Source organism: Furipterus horrens, unplaced genomic scaffold (assembly GCF_987537825.1).
Source record: "Furipterus horrens unplaced genomic scaffold, mFurHor1.1.pri manual_scaffold_10, whole genome shotgun sequence".
Lineage (NCBI taxonomy): Eukaryota > Metazoa > Chordata > Mammalia > Chiroptera > Furipteridae > Furipterus > Furipterus horrens.
Genome location: NW_028327180.1, coordinates 50,742,993 through 50,765,902, shown reverse-complemented (window position 1 = coordinate 50,765,902; position 22,910 = coordinate 50,742,993). Strand labels below are relative to the sequence as shown.

The 22,910-nt window shown below is 39.6% G+C and overlaps 1 protein-coding gene across 2 annotated transcripts in view; it reads right to left on the bottom strand.

The window, feature by feature from the left end:
• Positions 1-22,554, bottom strand: part of XPO7 (exportin 7) — a 35,466-nt gene extending 12,912 nt beyond the window's left edge. Inside the window, exons 1-18 of one of the 2 annotated variants that reach the window (XM_090290086.1) lie at positions 22,487-22,554; positions 21,829-21,975; positions 19,389-19,482; positions 18,665-18,831; positions 16,983-17,075; positions 14,583-14,687; positions 12,845-13,010; positions 12,212-12,285; positions 10,309-10,428; positions 9,093-9,239; positions 8,091-8,263; positions 5,789-5,982; positions 5,233-5,338; positions 3,750-3,885; positions 3,168-3,241; positions 1,944-2,024; positions 971-1,034; positions 479-587 (exon numbers count right to left, since the gene is read on the bottom strand). In XM_090290086.1, the coding sequence (XP_090146212.1) occupies positions 479-587; positions 971-1,034; positions 1,944-2,024; positions 3,168-3,241; positions 3,750-3,885; positions 5,233-5,338; positions 5,789-5,982; positions 8,091-8,263; positions 9,093-9,239; positions 10,309-10,428; positions 12,212-12,285; positions 12,845-13,010; positions 14,583-14,687; positions 16,983-17,075; positions 18,665-18,831; positions 19,389-19,482; positions 21,829-21,975; positions 22,487-22,507 (2,071 nt within the window). In that variant the 5' untranslated portion in view covers positions 22,508-22,554. The remainder of the gene's footprint in view (positions 1-478; positions 588-970; positions 1,035-1,943; positions 2,025-3,167; positions 3,242-3,749; positions 3,886-5,232; positions 5,339-5,788; positions 5,983-8,090; positions 8,264-9,092; positions 9,240-10,308; positions 10,429-12,211; positions 12,286-12,844; positions 13,011-14,582; positions 14,688-16,982; positions 17,076-18,664; positions 18,832-19,388; positions 19,483-21,828; positions 21,976-22,486) is intronic. The other variant, XM_090290087.1, reaches the window with a different exon arrangement.
• Between the last annotated feature and the right edge of the window lie 356 nt (positions 22,555-22,910).

Genomic DNA, 22,910 nt, shown 5'->3' with positions numbered 1-22,910 from the left:
ATGCCATTCTGGTTCAGTTATCAGTTGACCACAAACTGCTAACATCACAGCTAAAGCTAGGAAGGCACTTACACCCTCTGGGTTCACAGGTGCTAATGAACTGGGAAATAAAGGGTTTCGTTGACTGTCTCAGGTGGGTTGCACCCCTATGTGAGATGGAGGGGACATATGATCAACAATATGCATTTAGGAATCTCAATGCCCAACTTCCTCATTTTACAGATGAGAAACAGGAACAGAATTTAAAAACCACTGCACATTAGCTGAAAACTGGAGGCACATACTGTTATCCTCTTCTAGTTACAGGGACCATGATAGTGTGATGTAGTCTCGGTGAAATCAGACTATTATTTCATGTAGCTTTGTTACTGTTGAAACAACAGAAAAGACCTCCCCCCACATCTAGTTTTCTATCCTCAAGTAAAAATTCAGAGCAATGCCGGATTACTTCATGAGCCTCTAGGATTTATTGCAGTACCTAAATCCACCATGAGGAGGCGCCCAAGTGCTGTGTAGAAGGTAGTCCGACACCGCATGTCTGCCAGGTTGGACTGATTGTTAATACCCAAAAACGAAAAGTGCTCGCTCTGTTAGAAGAGAGAAAACAAGTGAAAACGATAAAAGTATGGGTTAGAGACAGAATGCAAGCCAGTAATTTTAGAATAACTGAGCCTTTTGAAGCTAATGGCTACATCAACATTCCTTAAGGGTACCAGGGATAGTATTGAAAAAAAATTTTTGTTATTGTTACCTACAACTAATTTATCTTAGTATGAACAGTAGGTCATTAGGCTCCCAAATAGTAGCTCTGGTGACAGCTCAGCGTGAGCTGTCGGAGGCTGGGAGTCAGGAAGGCTTTCAGCCGGGGCAGTGCCAAGGACCTGAGGTAACATCCCCCTTCCATGCGTGTGCAAGGAGTGAGTAGGGTGACTAGAGAGCAGAGGCAGGAGGCGGGGCTGCTGTCACTCACCGTGTGATTGTTCAGCATGAACTGTACCGCACTAAGCTTCACTAGCTTCCTCACACTACTGTATGTAAAGACAAAGGAGGAGGGTCAAGGAAAGTGTGATGCAAACCCAGAATCTTTAATGCAGAATGAAACTCGACTTTATTCTAAGTACAGTCTCTTTCTTTACTATGAATTCCACACCCAGATCATATTTTTCTTAACCACTTGAGTATAACACTGTCCTAAGGGAAGGAAAAGGTATTTACCTGATCCATGAAAACACTCATACTAAACTCCTATCTGTAAGAAAATAGGTACAGCCCAACAGTTTCCCCCAAGAATCACAATATCCTAAAGTAACTTTTCTCAACAAGGTTTCTGAGACAATTAAGCCCTAAAGCCCTGCCTAAGGCATCCATTGTGTGCAGTGAATCAACTTTCTCTCCTATGCATTTAGAATGATACTAGCTATATACAATCTTTGAGAGAACTGAGAAAAAACTCACTATTTTTAGGGTTTACTTCTCTTGCAGACCCTTGGTTGTGAAAAGCTATCTTAGAGCAATTCAAACTTTAAGAAGACCTAGTCCAAGTCAAGAGGAGGCAGAGCTACTACTTTTATCGCAAAACTTGTAATTAGGTTGCTTCTACTGATAGGCTGACAAGCAAGATGAACTCTGCCGCTACTGAAGATGCTAAAATCTTGGCCATAAAGAGTGTGTACCCATCAGACAGATCTGTTGGGTATTTGTGGATCTTTGAGATAGTCAGGAATAAACCCGTAGTAAACTATCAGATTGTAGGTGGGCTCATTTTTGGGGTCTGGAATTATTCCTGGATTCTGTACGGGCACTGCCTTTGGCTCCTAGGAGAATGGAAGATACTCAAGTACTCATAAAACTATATTAAAGTGGAAACAGCAGGCAGCCACCACTTCCAAGAGGGTGGCACACAAGTTCCCGTTGTGCACGGAAGCTAGCTTAGAAAAGGATATCCAATGGAGAGGTCATTGAGAAGCTGTAGTGTCTTGGAGGTGATTGGTTCACAGCGGCCCCAGTACTTCAGGTTGGTAATGCTGGAGGACAAAAAGAAAAAAAAAGGAGACACTTTTGATTTGCCTGGTTTCCTTGAGGGTTGGGAGAAGAAAATCATCCATCAACGAACCACCACACATCTGCATCACCAATTCACAGACATCACAACCACAAAAAATGGGTATAAAATCTCCGTACTTACATTTGGTTGACTAGAAAAATTATCCTTCAGATAATCTTCACTACTTGGTTCCAAAGCTACACTGGCCCATACCCAGGCCCTTGGAATTCTGGGGCACTCCAGGGCTGATTTCTGCAGCAAGGGTAAGAGATTTCTGCGGCAGTGATAACATGCAGACGTCTGCAATTCTGCACCTGCACCATCCACTGTCAGCTGCAGAATTCTAGTAGCCCTTGCTTCTGGGTTCTTGGCTGGCAGAGTCCTTTAGACCCCCTTTGCTTTTTTCATCTTAAATTATTAACCAGCTCATGGATATGAGTGTTTAGGATTGGGATGGTTGGAAGGAGGCAAAATGTCACTTTGCACACAGCCCTGGGTAATTTGGCGCCTAGTGTGTGCTCTGATAAATTGAACTCCTAAAAAAAGGAAAATGTAAACAAAGGGGGCACAACTTAAAAAAACACAACAAAAAAAAGGGCCAATTAGGAGCTTTTTTTCTTCCAACTTTGAAGACAAGTCAAACAATAAGCACTAGATTTTGGAGATTCAACACTCTCAAGGGTATGATGCTTCTTGAGAGGAGTAAGCCTGGTTTAAAGTGGGGCTCTCCTCCTGGGGGGCATGCCTAGTGAAAATCAGCACCAGAAAGGGGTGCCCACTCTGGGCACCCCCGGCAGCAGAGAGATCAAGTGAGAGGCTGAGCACCTGTCACCGGGAGGGAGGGCTGTTTCATAATGCCGTGACAGGGTTTCACCTGTGACTCCAGAGGCTGTGGATGAGACTCCACGTGAACTGAATTAAATCCTTGCCTGCACAAGCCTGGAATGCTCTGGGGCCGGGCCATATCTCTAAGCACAGCTGTCACACACTCAAATGCACAAGTTTCTGACGCAAACGATCAATGCTGGAATACCAAGGCACCGGCAGCACAATGCCAAGATCACATTTTACAGTTGTACAGGATTGCAAGGGACGCTTGCTGATGGCAAGCCAAAACACTTACATTTTTCCTATAAAGACGCTTAGGACCATAGTCTCATCATTCAAGCCCAGGACTTCTGAGAGTCGGCGGTATAGCTGGTGTTAAGAGAAGAGAGAGTAATCAGAAAACATGGATTAGAAAAATCACATCCCAGTACCGTTTGCAACCTCACTCAGGGGTGAGATGTGGGAAGAAAAGTGGACAGCAATGCTCGGGAAGTCTACTGGAGTGATAAGCTAGGCTCTAAGGATTACTAAATACTGGACAGATGTTGAGCTATCTTACAGTCAGTCCCCTTCAGCCCCGAATTTACACAGTCAGAACCTTCTGTTCTGAACATCAATTCATGCACACAGACCGAGATTGACAATTTTGAGGATACCAACAGATCTTTTGGCTGGCCATTTGGTAAATGTATGGAGCAATGGAGATACAGACCCCTTCTTTGAGGAGTCTCCCAATTTTACAGACTAAGATGAGACATTTGAACTATCCCCATATGGAAAACCTGGAGACTGTCTCTGAGCTGCTGCCAGCCGCTCCCTCAATCAGCAATTCCACAAGCAGTGAGGAGAACCAATGGAGCCACTGAGAGTCTGGTACCTTAGAGGATTTTTGCACCTGGTCCCCAATGTAGATCTTACGGAACTGTTCAAAAAAGCTCAGCATGGCCAGTTCTAGCTTCTCGTTGCCTGCCTGAGCCAAGCGGGAATCTGTGAGGTTCATCAGCTGGAGCACCCTGGAGAAAGAAGAGCAATGGTTCTCTCAACAGCAGGGTATCCTGATCACTCTAGAAAGAGCCACACATGTCTCCCCTCCTTCCTGTCCTCTCTGAAACGCATTCTCTGCAGGCTCTACGCACTGTAGAGAAAAAAATTCTCCATTTCTGCCCCGAAGGAACCATGGCCAAAGAATAAATAGGAACGACTAGTCAGAAGTTTAAACCTTTCAACCCAGTGAGACTGTAGACTGAGGCAGAACTTGTCATAAGCTTCCCAGTCCCCCCTCTATAAAATGAGAGAGACTGAAGGAAACCAATGATTCCCACCCAATCCTTTTTCTCAGAGCCATGAAAGAAATGAGCATATGTGAAGACGATGTGCACAGGGGGTAACACTTCCAGGGACCAAGAGCAGATACGCTACCTGTGACGTCATCCCTTTTCCCTGCACCTGTTCCCCCAAAAGAAAGCCTTTTAGAATACAAGTGAGAAATCACAGTGGATGAGTAAGAACAGTATTATTGCAAGTGAGTCATTTGACATTTTGATATTGTGAGAATAGGTAACAAAGAATTTGTGACATATCATGAGTGAATTAGACTCAGTCATTGTGTTGCAACACTCAAATCAACAACTGGCATAGAAGAAACCGTCTAAATTCCATTTATATTGTGACACAGACGGTAGCACACCAGGCTGCAAACTCAGAGAGGTGTTAGATATCATCCTCAGTAAATTTTTGCTTGACTCTTCCAAAAGTGCCAGCCTGACACGCTGTGAAGACCTCTGTCAGGACTAAGGCACCTAAGGGCAGATGAATACTGATAAACAAAATGAGGGTAGAAAGAGACAAAAGGGATTTTCAGAATACAGATAAAAATTACAGACTGAAATGCCTGGGACCAATAAATTCTAAGGCATCCTGTAAAATGTATTTATCTATAAAGAAAGTATCTAAAAGTTGAGAACCCTTCACAGGGTAGCAATTCTCTGAAAGGCCACAAAACCAAAGCAGTTCTGCATTTTATTAACTCTGAATACTGTTCTTAAACAGAACTAAAAGTTCCTCTCTAGTCTGGTTTTCCTAATTCTGTATCCATCAGTTCTACACTGAATTACTACAATATTTCTTTTTAGTCAGGATGATAGACGAGTTCTTGCTGAATTTATAAAAGGTTTCAAGTCGGATCTGTTAACAGTCCTTCATTTTTGTGGGTAATCAGCTTTACGAGATTATATTCCGTAAGTGAGGAGGAAAGCATTAACAAAAGCATGTCCAATTCCTGTGGTCTCAGAACCCAGAAGAGGGTGGGGGTAGGGGAGGGCTGCAGCAGTGACATGGGAAGCCTTGGTGGGAGCGCTTACCGACAGACAAGCTCGCCATCCATAGCATCTTGCTCATCCGTGCTGGCAAAAGAGACCCGGCCACCGATCACTGCACCAATGATGTAAACCAGCCACGTCAGCCTTCCTGCAACAGGAAGAAGACCCACTACTGTCACCTCCAGCGATAATGTCATAAAGAAATTCCTCATTGTGGGGTTTGTTTCTTCCTAGGTGCCTCCTTTATCTTAAGGACACTACGGAGAAGCCAGTCCTCCTTTTCTTAGAGTGTAGCTACTACTCCGCTCTGGTGAAGGTGAGGCCAAAGGGGAAACTCATCAGATAACCAAGGTTCCCCTATCAGACAAGGTCATTACTGTTAAGAGCGCAGGACTTTCTTAAAGGTAAACACAACCACTGCAGATGATTTCAGTTACTCTTCCCTTGTTCCGTGTGGCACTTAACAACTATTTCTGTGTGTACATGGAGGGAAGTGATGATGGGAAGAATCCTTTTGAGAGAAGGTTGGAAAGAGGTGGCAGTGAATGAAAGAGCACCAATATCACCTGCGCCCAGGCCCAGCTCCCGGTGCACTCACCCTCCTGCACGGCAATGTCCATTGGGCTCGCGGTGGCACTCTGCAGCAGCTCCTGGTAGGACTGGGCTGACTGGTCGAACAACTGCACAAGGAGTGCACACGTCTTCTCGTATTCACAACGCCCAATTGTAGACAGCTGGTCCAACTGCTGCTGCACCAGACCTGTGTCCTCCAGAGGGTCTTCCAGTCCATCTCTGCCCCCAAGGGAAGAAACATATCTATTGGTTTCCCCATCTGAGCAGTTTTTTCTTCTTCATTTAGCCACTATTTCCATGGCAGAGGGACATCAAAAAAATTTGAAGGGAGATGTCTTCAACTTAGCACCAGTCTCCCTTAGGAATATTTTGCTTGTTGGTGTCCAATCTTTTAATCTGAACTTCCAGTTCCTAACATTTGTCGGCCTTCATCCCCTCATTCCTGTGTTTCTCCACCCCTAGGAGCTCTGGCCTCTTAGCCTCTTGTTTGTTCGTGACCACAGTAAACCCTGGGATGACAAGTGCCCTGTCCCTGAGTGAGGCTGTTCTGACCAGATGTGTTTTGGAATTCAGAAATCTTCAGGTTTTAGGGAGGCAATATGATGTTTTTGTCATGTAATATGAATCCTCAATGCACTCTGTGGTGTGTCAAATACAATATTCCAATAGCAAAATGTATAAATATCATGAAGTCATATTAAGCAGAATTAAAAAAAAAAAAGATTACAAAGGGTTTCCAGCGCATGTCAAGTTTGGCACCAAATGAATTTTGGTGCTAAGCTTATGAGAAAATTTAGTTTTCACATCTCGGATTTCAGAATTGCAGATGCGGCACTGTGGAGAAAGATTTAGACCAGATCTTGCCTTATCTACTGGTTTGTAAATTTGAAAATCTTGTCAAATTACAAGCTCTCTGTCTATTATTACATCACAGCACGACAATCCAGCACCAGCAGCACCACCACTACCACAACTAGCAGGTCATAGTTGTGTGCTTACCATGGTCCACACAGTGGGCCAGGACATAGGAATTTAATCACTGTAATAATCTTACCCAAGAGTACACAGCTATTAACTAGCTCTCTGGGCCCAGAGCCCACACATGTAACCACCCCCCAACATGGTCTCACTGAAACCAGCTGACTCCTCAGGAACAGAAACTATGTAGCTAATAAAACAATGCCTCCCATTTGGTTCCACAAATATTCAGCCTTTGAAATGATTGAAGTCATAAACAGCTGAGACAATGAACTGTTACAATTAAATGCATTTGAATCTAAGCAAAGTAAGAATCCAACTTGAAATAGCCGATAAAAGAATATATAAGAGTAGTCTTAAAAATTTTCATCATGAGAAAAAAAAAAAACTGTACCTTTGTATGGATGTTAACCAAACTTATCATGATCACTTTGTAATCTATACAGATATTTAATCACTATATTGTACATTTGAAACGAATAGAATGCTGTATATCAATTATACCTCAATTAAGAAAAAGGTTAAATGAGGTCTTAAGGGTGGGGTCCTAACCCAATAGGACTGGTGTGCTTATAAGTAGAAACAACACAGATGTATCTGCGTGTACACATAGAACAGGCCGCGTGAGGACACAGAGAAGGTGGCTATCTGAGAGCTGACGAGAAAGACCTCACAAGAAACCAACCCTGCTGCCACCCGATCTCAGACTTCTAGCCTCTAAAACTGTGAGAAAAATAAATGTTGTTTATGCCAAACAAAGAACAAAAAAGAAACCCCACACAAACATGAAAGGTCCCTAAAACACAGACTAACATAACTTTATTTAGGTCATTTTGAAAGGGTCATCTCTTTAGCTATTTATTGGTTTCTGGTCCAGTGAACAGTCAGAGTAGACAGAAACCATGTGTTAAATGTAATGCAATCAGTGATCAGTTGCCTAGAATGCTTATATCTTCTAGTAAGCTCTGGATTGTGTAATCCCTTTTGATCTACTTAATATTTTAGGAGTTCACATTAAGTACCTATAATTCTTATCATCTATAGTCTATAAATGTTTCTCTCTTGTTTAAAGAAAATCAGTGGCAAGGACGAACTTGATACTGATATACTTTGTATTCAAAGATACTGCTATTGATGGCAATAACAGGAGGGCATGAATAGGATGTTAAAGACTATTTTTTCAGATTTTATGCTACTCTGCTGACATAAAAACATGACCAATAACAGCATTAGCTCCAATAAGACTACTATCAAATACGTTTTTGCCAACTGAGTGATCCCTGGCAAGTATGACACCAGGCTGCTGGTGGGGGAACAAGGTGGGGGTGGGGCTGTTCCAGTGTCCTTACCTCAGTATGATGTGCACAGATTCCAGACGGGATGTGATGTAGGCTTTGGTGACTTCAGGAGTGTAAGTTTCCAGCATGTGGGGCTCTGTGGCTTTCACATATGGCACAGAGGCTGCCAGCCGTTGCCACAAGCTCAGGAGATAGTGCACACTATTTGGGGCAAATTCCCAGTGCTAAGGAAAACCAAAAGAGTAGGGGCATAGTTCTTATTTTGTACACAATACACTAGTCTCGTGCCATTTGACACAAAGGATAAAGATTTAAAAAGAAGATGATAAGCTTCTATGGGCTTTGTTTTGTGTATGGCAACTAGTTTAATGTATTTCTTAGTATTTCAAAGATGAAGCACCTAATGAGAAAGCTGTTCTATGCTGGATGAATAAACCTTACCACAAGAAAAATCTTGCATCAGTGGTTCTCAAACATCAGTGTGCACGAGAATCACTCTGAGAACATGGCAGAAACAGAGACGCCATGCTCCACCCAGAACCTAGTGAACCAGAAATTACGGGGTAAGATCCGAGCACCTGTTTTTTTCATCCAGCTCCCGGGATGATTTTGACACAAGCCACGGCGTCTGAGAAGCACATCTGTACATTACATGACTAAGAAAGAGAGGACACAGACTCTCTCCACTTTTCTGTCCAGCTCTGCTCCAATCCTGCCCTTTCGGAGGTGATTCTGAGGAGATGCTTCTTGCCTTGCATCTTAAGTATTACCCTTGCAATTCCCACATGTTCCTCTCCCAATGTTCCTTGAACTTTTGTGATACACATGAGTAGGCTACAATTGTAACTACTCTGCAGGGTCACCCTGCATGTACTTATATTTACTTTTGCCAAAAGGAAAAGAAAGAAGGAAAGGAAGGAAGAAAGAAAGAAAGAGGAAAAGAAAGGAAAAGAAAAAAAGAATATTCTTTTAAGATTAAAGCCAGTGAGCAAGAGAAGAGGTTCCAGTGTTTCCAGTGTTTAGGAAGAAAGAGCCAAGCAATCAAAGACAAACCTGTAGGCTGGTCACTGTGAAGTTAGCTATCAATCGGATGACCTCAGGGTAGTTCTCCACCTTTACTAATTCTCCCAGTTGATAGTTACTCTTCAGTCGGGCCAGTAGTCTGCAAAACTCATGGTAATTGTTTGGATCTGATAAACTCTGGCAATAGCAGAGGAGGAAAAGAAAATGTAAAATGTGATTCACAATACTTCCGAATGACATCTGAGATGGCATGGGGGCTGGGGAAGAACTTCTGAGATGCATATCATCATTCAGAATGACACATTTGTATAATGCTTCTTTAAAAAAAAAAAAAAAGGATGGTCACATTGATGATTTCATCTGTTCATAATAATCATCTTGTGGCATTATTAGCTTCAATTGAAAGAGGCTGAAACGGAAGCCCAGAAAGATCACACAAGTCTAAGGTTGTAAAGCTGATAAAGGGCAGATAAGGGACATGATCTAAAATGTAACCAGTCTGTTTGTCTTCCATCAACTAAAGGACAGACAATGAAATTTTCACTTTCACATCTGCCAAATTTATCAAGTACAATTAAACTGCAGTAGCAAAGTTATGCAAATGTTTTACATATTTATATTATCATGGCTATAATAAATTTATTCCTGTATGTTTATATATTTTATTATATACTTAAACTTCTGACTTGTTTGCATATTATACCAGCATATGTTTCCTTATATATGTCTTCCTCTATAGCACAGGAAATGGACTTTGTTTTGTTCACTACGCTATCCCTGGCACACAGGTGTTTCATAAAATTTGTTGAATGAATGACAACTAATTGAGAAATCTCTCCCTTCCCACCTAAAAGCAGCCTCATACACTTCCATGTATAATGCACATTCAAAAAAATGAAAACATAAACAAATTTAAATTATTAATTTCTTGAAGAAAAATGACTATAGTCCATCTGTCTTCTCCGTACAAAGCAATCCTTTCCACAGCTCTGGCATTCCTGAAGCTAGAGGATACAAGCTCCTCTTTGGGGCACATGTTCTCAAAAATTTTCTACAAATATAGATTCACTTAAATCTTTTGAAGAACAGACTGAGCTGTTTTCTGGGATGTCCCCTAAGCAAAGCCTCTAGATGGATATCCTTCTGATGCATAACAGACAGACACATTGACACAAAATTATATATATTATGTACATATATCAATCATATATATATATTCAAATAAAAACAAATCCTTAAATCTTACCTGTGGATTTTCCAGTATTCGTTTAACACCATCGACAAGATGAGAGAGAAATTTGGCCCTCTCTGCATTGTTAAACAGGGATCTTCTGACTGAGGCGATCTGTACTAAGCAGGATAATACCTAAAAACAGGGCACAACCCAAACACCTATGATTTTAAAAAGACTGTACAGTGATTTTCATGATCTTTTCAGATCCTGTAACATTCTTCTTTACATATGCCACTAAGTCTGTCCTTTCAACCCCTGCTACAATTATAATAATATAGAAAGATTAAGGAGGGTATAACTTGGGATATCTGAAACAACTTTATTAAAAGAAAAATCCAATTTGATTATAACAACTACTTAAATTCACACTTTGGAAATTCATTTAGGCATTATTCTTTGACCATGCCAATGGCTGCTTTCTTAACTCTTATTAAGATACATATTTAAGACTTGACAATACCAAGCAAGTCATAATTAAATAAAGCTTTAGATTTATTTTTTTCTCCTGTTTTATTGAGGTTTTTTTTGGCTAAAACAGGCTTTGCTACATCAATGAAATAAGCAAGTCATATCTGTGCCATGAAAAACCCCCCAGCTTTTATGTTGAAAACATTTTACCCTTTCCCTACTGTGCTAGATATTTCTACTCTCTGCCCCACCAGATCTATTTTCTACCTTGCTCCACCCTGCTCTGTTCCCTGGAAGGCTGGCCTCTGTGCCTAACAACAGCCAAGCTCCCTTGCCTCTTGCTTCTAGCTGGTGTCAACCATTTGGAAAGTACCACAATGAGATGAAGGCAGGAGGAAGGCAGTGCCACCCCCTGCTGGGCCATGGCGGGCAGCCTCTCTGCCTCTGTCATACAGCCCGACCCTTGGCTACATCGGCTTTCTCCAGGGCTCCCACCTTGCCCCTTGAAGCTTCCCATAATTGTTCGTCCCATGAGGTACGGTCAGTCCTCTTGTTGGACTTCCTTAATTTTGCCCATAGCTTTATAAATAACCTTTTCATTAATTGCCCTTCTTGAGTACATTACCTTTTCCTACAGTAAACTAACAATGAATTCATGCTTTGCTAAAGCAATGGTCTACATTAATTTGGAAAAGTACTACAATGACCAGGAAAGTAGTCCGCTGTAGAAACACTATGCAAAACTCATTACTTTGCTATGTTTTGTCTGTATGTTTTGCATAATAGTATTTTACCCCAATAATCTGAAATACCAGACCTATGTCTTTTAAGACTTGAATGAATTTTGTGATTTGAGGAGTTTACTTATTGCTTTAAAGGAGAAATACATCATTCCCAAGAGCTTCCAAATGTTACTTAGACATAAGTATGCAAATTTGCCTTCCCATTATAGCTTCCATGTATCACTTATGCCTGAGGGATTTTCAGAACTTTCTCACTCAGGACAACCTTCAGCCGAACAATAAGTTGAATGCCCGCACTCAGGCCTGTGGCAATTTGAAGTATAAGGTCAAGGCGAGAGTAAAAGAACTTGACATCTGTAGCAATCTGTCATTAGACAGGAATAATTTTTTAAAAATTAAGACTTACTGTAAGAACTTCTAAGCTATAAGCTTCATCCTGGCTAGATAACCAACTCTACTATTTCCATGCTTTAGTTCTGTAATTTTTTAAAAAAGATTTTATTTATTTCTAGAGAGATGGGAAGGGAGGGATAGGGAGAGAAACATCAATGTGTAGTTGCCTCACATTCCCCAGACCCAGGGAAACCTAGCTTGCAACCCAGGCATGTGCCCTGACTGGGAATGGAACCTGAGACCTTTTGGTTCACAGGCTGGTGCTCAATACACTGAGCCACACCAACCAGGTTTTGTACAACTAAATAAACACGAGGCTCATTCACCATTGCCACTCTCTGGAAATAGGTTTGCTTTAGAAACTGACTCACCAGAGGTGAAAATGAAGGAGGGATGGAATGATACAGGTCAAAAAACAGCTGCAGAGTTGAAGAGTCTAAGAATGCTGGAAGAGAGACACAAGAGCACTTTACTGAGTATGTCTGCACACTGCTACTGGCACTATACATTAGGGTGTACATACTTCCACTTTCTTGTCTTAGGGAATATGTCCTTTGAAAGTGACATGCTAATAGGAGCTTTTTGTTTTCCTTTTAAAACACTAGTTTTTAGCTTTTCTGAGAAACAGATTCATTCTTCTGATGGAGAACTTAAGACAACCAGGGTTCTGTTCATAGCAAGAATTTTTATCCTTAGGAACAAAAAACATAAGCGCATGTTCTTTTGCTTGATTTTGTTTTTAAAGCTAGTCATTACCTCAAATGAACATTTCTAGGTGGTTAATGTAAGAAGGTCAAAGTCACATCGGTCAGTAATTAAAGAGTTCTTCCAGGCTGGGGGAATCTAGAAGATCCTCCAAGAACCTCTCCCTCATATAAAGATAGATGCTGAGATTCTGAATGTCCCTGTACAGTAAGCCAGGAACTGCCCGGGGTCCTTTAGATCATCCCACAGATGCTATGTGAGCTGAGCAGCAGCCTGTTTCAGGTATGCAACTCTCCTACCTGATCTCCAGCTGGTGGGAATCTGTACTGTGCAGAGGTCATCTGAGGACTCATCAGTAGATGTGCCAATGAAATCAAAGTTCAGGCAGTTATGAGTGAGTTTGAGCAGCTGCATGAGTAAACCATGCTGACTTTCATCATTCAAGTTTAGATTTTTTCCGGAGGCCTGTAAGAATTACCACACAATGAGTCCTGAACAAACACTCCTCTCTTCCAAGCCTGCTACCAGTCTCATAGGCAGGTTGTTGAGCTAAGAAAAGGAGGGCTATATTTCAACACAGAAAAGTGGTGTTTCCTCTGCCACAAGATGCTGTGCTTCTAGTACCTTAATGTCACTATGAAAATCCTAGCTCCTTATTTGATATTACAACATATTTATCACAAAACATAAAGCTGGTATTTAAAGAAATCTCCCTTTTGATGCTTATTCTTTACATGTAGACATAATGGCCACAGGGAATCTTGAAGCAATACTCGTGGTTACTTCATTTGTTATGTGAAATTCTAGCTATTTCTACACAAGATCAAGATTAAATTCTGGGAGGGAGTTCTAATAAGTTTGATACTCTGTCCTTCCCTCCTTCCTCTTTTTAATGTTACCATCACAAGCATCAATAAAAATATTTCAAACAAAACTTAAAACAAAATCGCCACTGAATTTGATTTATTCACTTGCAATTATACCTGCCTATAGCTCAATGCTGGTCCATAGCTACTGGGATTCTCATAATCAAAGTTCATACCAGCTATGACCTTGGTGACTGGCTCGCTGATTGCTTTTGATAGTGTCAGTGAGGAGGATGTAAACCTTCATTTTCTCAAAAGTGTTTCCCCTCCAGGGGGTACAACAGCTTTTTCCAGGCAGCCTGCCTAACCTGAAGACCGTCTGGGAATTTTGTGATAAGTAGGTAACTGAGGAAAAAGATGGACATCATTAAGTAGAATGACAGAAAGAATCCAAACTGGTTTCTAAAATGAGACCTGGGACATACTGGAAAATAAGAGTAAGAACCAAAAAATCCTAAATCCCCCAAACGAACAAAGAGCCAGACGCTAATCTCATTTAGCTTTCTATAGGGACAAAACGTTGTTATAAATGTGCAGAAACATGTAAATTAACATTTCTTAGTTCAACTCTATCAATAAATGAATTGAAACACCAACTTTTCTATTTTAAAACAGGCAATTTCCTTATGTGATACTGTCTAACCCTTCAGGTTATGAAATCTAAATGGATGTTAAAAATTCAAAATGTGCTTTTCCTCACAGATGCTGCTTGTTTATTTGCTCCTTTTGACTCAGCAGGGGATGGGGAGTCAGCCTCATGTTGGTGTTAACAATGTCATCTGAGTCTGCTTTCAGAGCACTAAAGTTAACATGCTCTTACTCGTATAGGAAGATCTTATGTAGGTATAAAAAAAAGCAAACAACAGAACCTCAACCTTTGTGGTGAACGAAATTCCTTTAAGATAGGAGCAGAGTATAAGTGTTTCCTTACTGCTCTTACATAGGGAGAGAGATCTGAAATAAGGAAATCACAATCCGTTCTCTACCATCAGTGGTCAAGTCTGGCAAGTTTAGCATCTTGGACACAGGTGTTATGTAAGAGATGATGGTGACGATTAAAAAGATGCATACATGCTCGTGGGACCCATTAAGAGCCGCTATCTAACAAGTGTTCACTCATTCTCATCCTTTGAAAATGAACGAGGAAGCTGGACCCAACCTATAATCTCACCTGTTTTAGTAGATTGCAGGAAAGTGTGAAGATATCAAATAACGATGAATCTCGGAAAGAAGAGGCTATTTTCCTGTGCTTAGTTAAAGGATGAGTGGTGTCTGCCTGTGCAGAAAAATAAACCATTGCAAGTTTTAGAATTAACTGCAAAGAAAAAAAAAATTTCATGCAGACTTCAAATAAACTAGAAAGATTTCCTATAAGAGCAACATAAATACAAAATGATTTTTAACATTTAAATTACTATGGAATTATATAAAGTGAGAGGATGAAACAATAAGCTGCTAATAGTCAGAATATCATGTTTCTAGAGCTTAGAGAGGGAAGACAGAAAAAAGAAATGAATATCTCCATTGCGAAGTTTTAACTTCCTCTGCACTTAGGTAAAATTTAACAATTTTGGAAGATGTTGCTAATAATTATTATTATGCTACATTGAGGTTTAGTTTCAAAAACAGTAGCAAGGCTTGGGTTTTGGTAAGTAGTCCACTGGGCTGAAGTTACTGCAGAATTTCCAAAAACAGTCATTAACCAACAGCCATGAACTTAAATGACAACAGCCTGTAGCTCCCCCTCTTCCTTCTCTAACCTATTTAGTTCTACATGGAGTGCAACCACAAAAGTAAACACTTTAATTCAGTGATTGTATTAGTCACTTATTCTGCTGTTCTTCTATTTTCAGCCACATTTTAAAGGTTTTTGTGGTTAAGGACTAAATCTTTCACTTCTTTAGTAATGTTCTCCATTCCTGACACATTAGTAGATACTCAGTAGTGGAATAAAAAAACTTCGAGGTTGTCAAGGGTATTTTTAGTCCAATTGAAAGCTTAAATCTCTTTGATATACTGACCAATTCATTCAAGAGGGAGCTCATTTTGCTTCTGGTACATTAAAAAATAATGAGGCAAGATTTCTGACAAGACAATCAAATTATGGGCCCTCCTTGATTTTATTTCTAAGTTCAAGTAGGAATAGAAACAGAAATACATTTTCTGATTGAATCTGACAAACCCCTAAAAAACCCCACAGAAAATTAAGTTACGTAGAGGTTCAAAATATTCCTCAATTCCAGCTTCAGTGTCACTGTGTTATACAAATGTCCTAAATAAATAAGTCACTCCTAGATTATATATAATATGCCACATATAATTTACTGTGCTGACCATAATACCAAGAATAATTACATTAAATGTGCTACTCATAGTCCTATTTTAAGAAAGATAAATAAAATTTTGAAGTTTTTTTTTTTTTTAAATATCAACACTGTACTTAGTTAATGTACGCTCTCTGACTACAAAGGTAACAGTAGTTAAATAAAAAGTTATTAAAAAAAAGTTATTAAGAGAACAGACTCTGGAATAAGACCATGTGGGTTTAAGTTCAGATGCTGTTGCCTGCTAACTGTGACAACTTAGACAAGTTATTCAGTCTTTATGTATCTCAGTTGCCTTCTCTAAAACATGGGCTAAGCATAGTACCTATCTAGGACTATTGTGAGAATGAAATTAGTTAATATAAGCGCTTAGAACAGTGCCTGTCACACAGTAATCATTCAAATGGAAAAGCTATTATGATGATGATAACTACCGACCACCATGGGGATTGCATGTGACAGTACGGACTCCAGATTTTAATAGGTTAAGCAAGTGTACTTAAAATAGTACCAATTCACAGTTAAAATTTCTCATGGGTTAATAAAACTGTCTGCATAAACATGAGCAATAGCAATAGTGATGCCGATGTAATTATTAGCCGACAACTGAAGGGTGAGCTATTACAACTCATATTAATACTGGCCTGTTCAATAATTATAAATTTTAGCTGGATACAGAAATAAATGATTGAAAAAAATAACAGCCAGAGCAAAAGAAAGCCAATGGTGTTTCCTCTGTAGGGCTCTGTACCATCAATGACTATTTAAACATTATCTGGTATTTAGTAGAATGTTTTATGCATTCTGAAAAGATTACCAGCAAAATCGCTAATACTAGGACATAGTAATTTTTAAATAATTATAAACATGCACTAATGTATACAGCAGAAGAGGGACAAAAATGATGTTGGTTCCACTTCGTGGTTCCTTTTTTTGGACTCATTCTTTTTCATTAACAGAGAAATTACGTCATTAAGCTTTTGACTTAGGACCATTGCTCGTTTGCATCTCTACTATGAACGTGAATACCAGTGAGGAAAGCTGAGTCGGGGATAAAGTACACTGGAGACAACAGGGGACCAGGACAAAAAATAGTGAGATAGGCTGTACTTACAGAGGAAAGTCCAATGCAACTATTTTGTTTCAAAGGGGTATTAATCACTTACCGCGAAAGCACACAACTGCCAGAAAAGATCATCCCACACAGAGCAGAAAACACCAATACTAAGAAAAAATATGGCACTTACTTCAATGAGGAAGGCTGTAGCACTTACTTGATTAATTTCATTGGTTAGTTGAGATAAAATTGTGACGCCAATGATGCAGTATTCAACACTATCCTGGTTAAAAAAAATGTAAGGTAGAAAGAGGTGGTGTGTGACACCGATCTCAACGCTGGAAATGCAAGTCATCCTTTAGAAATGACAGAATCATGCGCTGCTATTAGAACTGCCTAGACAAGGTGGCATGAAATTATAGTTTAAAATCACTGCTTTGCAGGACATAAAACCTAATTGCCACAAAGGAAAACTGCTATACCTGACTTCATCAAAATTGGAACCTCACATATTTTACAAAGAACTACAAGCATTACACCATGCACATTATAAGAAGAGAAAGTGGCAAAACACACCTAAGACAAATTACAAATAACTGTGTAGCATAATCTACAAAGAAATTGTATACAAGAAAAAGGCAAAGAACCCGATCAAAAAATGTACATAAGACATTAATAAGTTCATAGAAAACCAAAAACTAACTAGTAAACTAAGATGTGAAAAATTGTTCCATCCCACTCATAACTCAAATGCTGAGATACCAATTCTTTTTATCTATTAATTGGAAAAACAAAGAGTTGAGATCCCAGGGTGGAGGCACAGGGAAATAGGAACCTTTTAATTGTTGGAGGAAGCAACTTTTTTTAGGGTGATTTGGAAATATCTTTAAAAGCCAAGATACATTTATCCTTTTGATTGAGTAATTCCGATAATCTCTACACTTATTCAGTGTATGACAAGATAGATATATAAGTAGTTCTATCTATCTATCTATCTATCTATCTATCTATCTATCTATCATCTATCTATCTAATATGAACAGTCACTGAAGTATTTATTTAAGAGTTTACCAGTCAACACAGAAACAAGGTACATTCCACCTCCTGGGAGGACACCTGTGCCTTTCCCTTTCCCTGCGCCCTCTTCTTCCCCAACCAGTGTGTTCCTACACTCTAAGAGTCCCTGCGAGACTTGCAACCAGAGTAGCCATAGGCAATGGTAGCTCACCCCGGGCTAATCCCCTGCCCCTGTCTCCAAGGCCCCTTTTTCTCCGACTTTCAGTGAGGAGAGCAGTCGGCCTTGGCTCACTTCTTTCCCATAATGTTTCTAGAGAGCCAAAGCAGCTCCGTCTAGTCTCCTGGTGCTGCTTCTATCCTAGGGCCTTTCTTGTTTCACTGTCTCCAGCTTTAATAAATGTACTCTCAAGCCCTGGCCAGTGGCTCAGTTGGTTGGAGCATCATCCCGTACACCAAAAGGTTGTGGATTCAATCCCTAGTCAGGGCATGTATGAGAAGTAACTGATCAATGTTTATTTTGATGTTTCTCTCTCTCCCTTCTTCTCTCTCAACTCAATTAAGCATACTCTCAAAAACAAACAAACAAACAAAAACACTAGTCTACTCATAAGAGACCAGTTAATAAAATTATGGTATTTTAGATCAGAATACTATGTAGGCATTATAAAGAATAAAGGATGTTTGCTTGTGCTGACATGCAAACATGCAAAGCCAAGATATATTAAGGGGAAAAAAGACACAGAAGAGAACTACCAAATAATTCCATTTCATGTACTTTTTAGATAGAACAGAATATAACTAAGTACATACATGTTGCTTCTCCCATTCCTATTACATTAAATACATACATCATACCTGTAAAAACCTTGTGACATCTGTGATTGCATTTCTGAAGACATAGTCATCCTTCTGACAGTCAAACCAGCCCAGTTTTGTGATTCTGGCATATAACTGAATAAGTGCTTGTGTCACGAAAGTAGCCAACTTTGGCCGAGTGGCAAGGTAGTTAAGCACATAGTTCCCTGTAAAACAGAAACAATCCACATGATAGAAAGCTCTGACAGGGAAGGGTATACATCTTTCAATGCATGAAATGTCTGAGAAATGGTAAACTTATACTATTAAACCCTAAACTCCCTTAATACTTCATGCTACTGAGAAATGGGACTTAGAATTTAAGATCAGTAGGTTTTCCAATTGAGAATTTTATACTTGTCACAATGAAGAATCTGAAGCATGGCAGCCTTGAATCTACTCCTAGAAGCTTAAAAAACAGTCTGCAAGAAATTCAAAATCCTTAATAATGTTTTTCTTAGTTATTAGTGGCAGTAAGAACTGAATGAAAGAAACCTTTTGACAACAAAAGGGGTTACTTATGTTTCATCGAGAAGAAATTATCTTGGGCACTCTTCACTTTCATAAGGTGAAAATTCTTGTGTGTGGGGGGTCCTGTATTCCAGATATTCTGTATGCTTGGCAAGTTCAGAACATTACCAAACAACCAACATACATTTAACTATTACCAGCACATGACTAAACAAACTAACTTCTTTAGGAGAGAAGAGATGATTCTACTTACGAATATCTATTCGTTGCTCCAGTGGCAGAGGGTTGTTTGTGCGGGACACAAGCTTTGTAAGGCATGTAGCTGCCAGTAACTGGGAGTACGATGACTGTGGAAAGAGGGGGTAAAGTCAGTCATACAGTTTTTTTATTTGGAGATTTGTGCTCAGATTCAAGAAAAATTAGTTTTGCTATATTCCATCTTTCGGATTTTAGAGCTCTATATTCTAAGAGGCCTATATGGCATACGTGCTCATTTAGCTGATTTCAATCATGAACAAGGGGCAGGATAAAGTGAATGCTGATCAAACTGAACCCACTACCTCCATAACTTCAAGAGGTCAATGGTAGAGGGAATCTTTTTAGCAAGATTAAAATTTTTGGAAGACAAATCTCTTCTTTCATTTAAACCAGAAATCTCCTATCAATAACCTCGTTAAAGTGATGTTTCAAAAAGTTTCACCTCACAAATATTCTCAAAGTCACCTCAAAATATTCCTACAGTATGGTAGAAAGAAAAATATTAGAGGGAACCACACTATGCTGTACAGTTAAACCCCAAATTACGTCCTTCTACCAGCACAGCTATCAATCAGCCACAGCTCTGGAAAATATATATGCTAGTTTTAAAGTAAATCTGTAACAATTATTTATGAGAAAAAAAATTATGGCCACAGGAGTGGAATAGCATTATCATATTCTCAAGTGTGGATTTTAATAAAATTTAACCTTATAGAAAATCCGAATAATCTATCTGATCATAATGCACAAGAAGTCATGTGTGAATCCCCCCATGTGACATATTATATAACGTCACATAACAAGAGACAGACTCAGAAACATTAAAATAATTTAATCAAGAATGAAGGATAATTTTCGGTGAAACTAATGTCCTCAAGACAGTAGGCCATCCATAGGCATTACATAACACCACCAGTTATAAAAATGATTTACGCTTAAGAAAAAAAAATCTATAAAAGTGACTTTGAAATGTGACTGTTATTCAGCACCCCTGAGCATAGTTTACACTGATCAGAGTGGGTATGTCAAATCACTAATAATGCAAGAGAGGCTACATAACTATATGACATGGTGTGTAACTATATACTATACAACATGCAAATGGTCTTGACACATAATTCCAATAAGTCTGCTAAGTCACCAAGAAGTCAACAAAGATTAAAAAGGAGGACTCCACTATAATTGTTTTTAGCACTGCACTGATCCTATTTTATTCCAGCCTGCTCACTGTCAACCGGAGGATCTTGAGTTAACACAGTGTCAGCAATGATACTATGGGGCTCCAGTGGGAGACAACTGGAAAACCTAGTGGTGCATCTTCCTTGATACAAATCTAAGTGGACCAGTCCTAAGATCGAGTGATTAAACGGATCTCTATAAAATACTACATGTGACAACAGAAGAGAGCACCAAGCAACCTCTGACCATGACTGTAACCTTAAGATCCTAGGAAAAAAGTTAGCTTACCAGCTACTAAAGGATAATTTGTAGACAATTTTAATTTGTTCTATTTACTGCATAAAACTGTAACACTACTCATTAAAATTCAAAAATAAAGTCACCTAGAATTCTACCCTCTCAACAAATTAGTTGCTTTTGTTCTTTTTGCATTTCCTCCCAGTAATAAGTACAGTACTAGCTGCTAGTCTGGCTGGAATTCTGACTTTCTCAATGCCCTTTCATGATACTGTGGTCGGATACCCTTCCTAAGACCCCCACCTTGCCAAAAATATTAATTTGAAACTTAACTTCCTATAATTTTCATTAAGACCATTTCCCCCCTACACTTCTAAGGCAGTAAGCAGCAGCTATAGTACAGGGGAGGAAAAATAGAGAAGACTAGGGACCTTGTAAGGTGACAAGGACTTTGTAGATAAGAAAGGTCATTTATATACAGCCCTGTCTTCTTTGCAAAGAGGTAGTATTTAAGAGTAAACAACAGAAAAGGAGTCCCAGAAATTACTCAAGATGAAAAATGACAGGACAACATACATGTTCAATAAGATTTTACTGATGAGGCTGCATGGCCTTCTTTTTAGATAAAGGTCACCTGCCAGCTATGGTGCTTTTTAAAAGTGAAATAAGCCCTGGCTAGTGTGGCTCAGTGGATTGAGTGCCAGCCCATGAACTGAAAGACTGCCAGTTTGATTCCCAGTCAGGGCACATGCCTGGGTTGCAGACCAGGTCCCCGGTTGGGGGCATGTGAGAGGCAGCCAATTGGACATTGATGTTTTTCTCCCTCTCTTGCGCCCTCCCTTCCCCTCTCTCTAAAAATAAACAGAATCTTTTATAAAAAATAAAACAATAAAAATGAAATTAAGACAGCAGAAGCACCAAGAAGAATCAAGGAATAGAAGCAATCCCAATCCACCCCTACACCAGAGTATATTTCCTTAAACCTCTTTATCCTTCAGGATTTCTCAAATCTTACGCACACTTCCTCTTTCGAGGAGTAGCTGGCACTTGCTCAGGCAATCGGGACTGTTGGTGAATTCAACCAAGGCTTTCTCTGCCTGGAGTCGAGTGGTTGTATCTGTGGTTTCATACAGCTGTTTGCACAGATTCTCTAGCTGGGCCAGGCTCTGGAAAAGATCAGTCAAAAAGAAATCAGTACAGTCTACTATATAAGCAAGATACTGTGCTCGAAATTACTGGACAAAGAGAAATAATCAATGCAGAGAGACTTGCTTCTCGACTCTGAGAAGCTGGGTGATCTTTATTGAATAACATCCATTTATAACTCTATTTGATGCTTTAGAAGACAAAATGATAGAACGCCTAATCAATCTATATACTTCTTCAGTTACTCCCTTAAAGATCAATCATGAATGATACATTTTTCTCCTTGAAAATACACATTTTCCTAAGCTTTTCCAAGACTTTCAAATAAAAATTCAAAATTTACCTGTTTGCCAATATTATGAGTACTAGCAGCACTGCTGTAAAGTTAATAAACACATACTACAGGTGTCACATATATCTTTACATAGTTTTAAATACTTTCCCTCTGCCAAGTAGCTATTAGCTTACAAGTATGTGTATGCACAAAGATGGCCAACCTCTCTGAGAATGCTTCAGAATGCATATACGCACCTTCCTCCCCGGGTCCCTCATGACTAAAGTTCTGCAGACTCTCTTCCGCTGTACTTTAAACTCTTGCTTGGCTTCCAAATTTTAAATGGTAGGGTCAAAATAAATTCAACCCTAATGTATGCTCACACAGAGATAAGACGAGGGAAACGCCCCCAAACAAACCCTTCTTGCCAAATCTTGAACCAGTTCCAAGGAGGCAGGAAGGGCATGGGTGTGTGCTTTGGTCAAAACCCCAAGGAACACAGATCTCCTTCTACTTAATGTCGTGTTGAAAAGCAAAAAGGGAAGAACGAGTAAGAGATGACTTAACAATCACCCTTGACTAACTGGAGAAGAGAACAAACATCTGTTAGTCTTTAAAGGAATGGTTTGGACTCTAAGAAGGAATTTTCTATACAGTAGTAGCAAGGAAAATTTGGTTTAG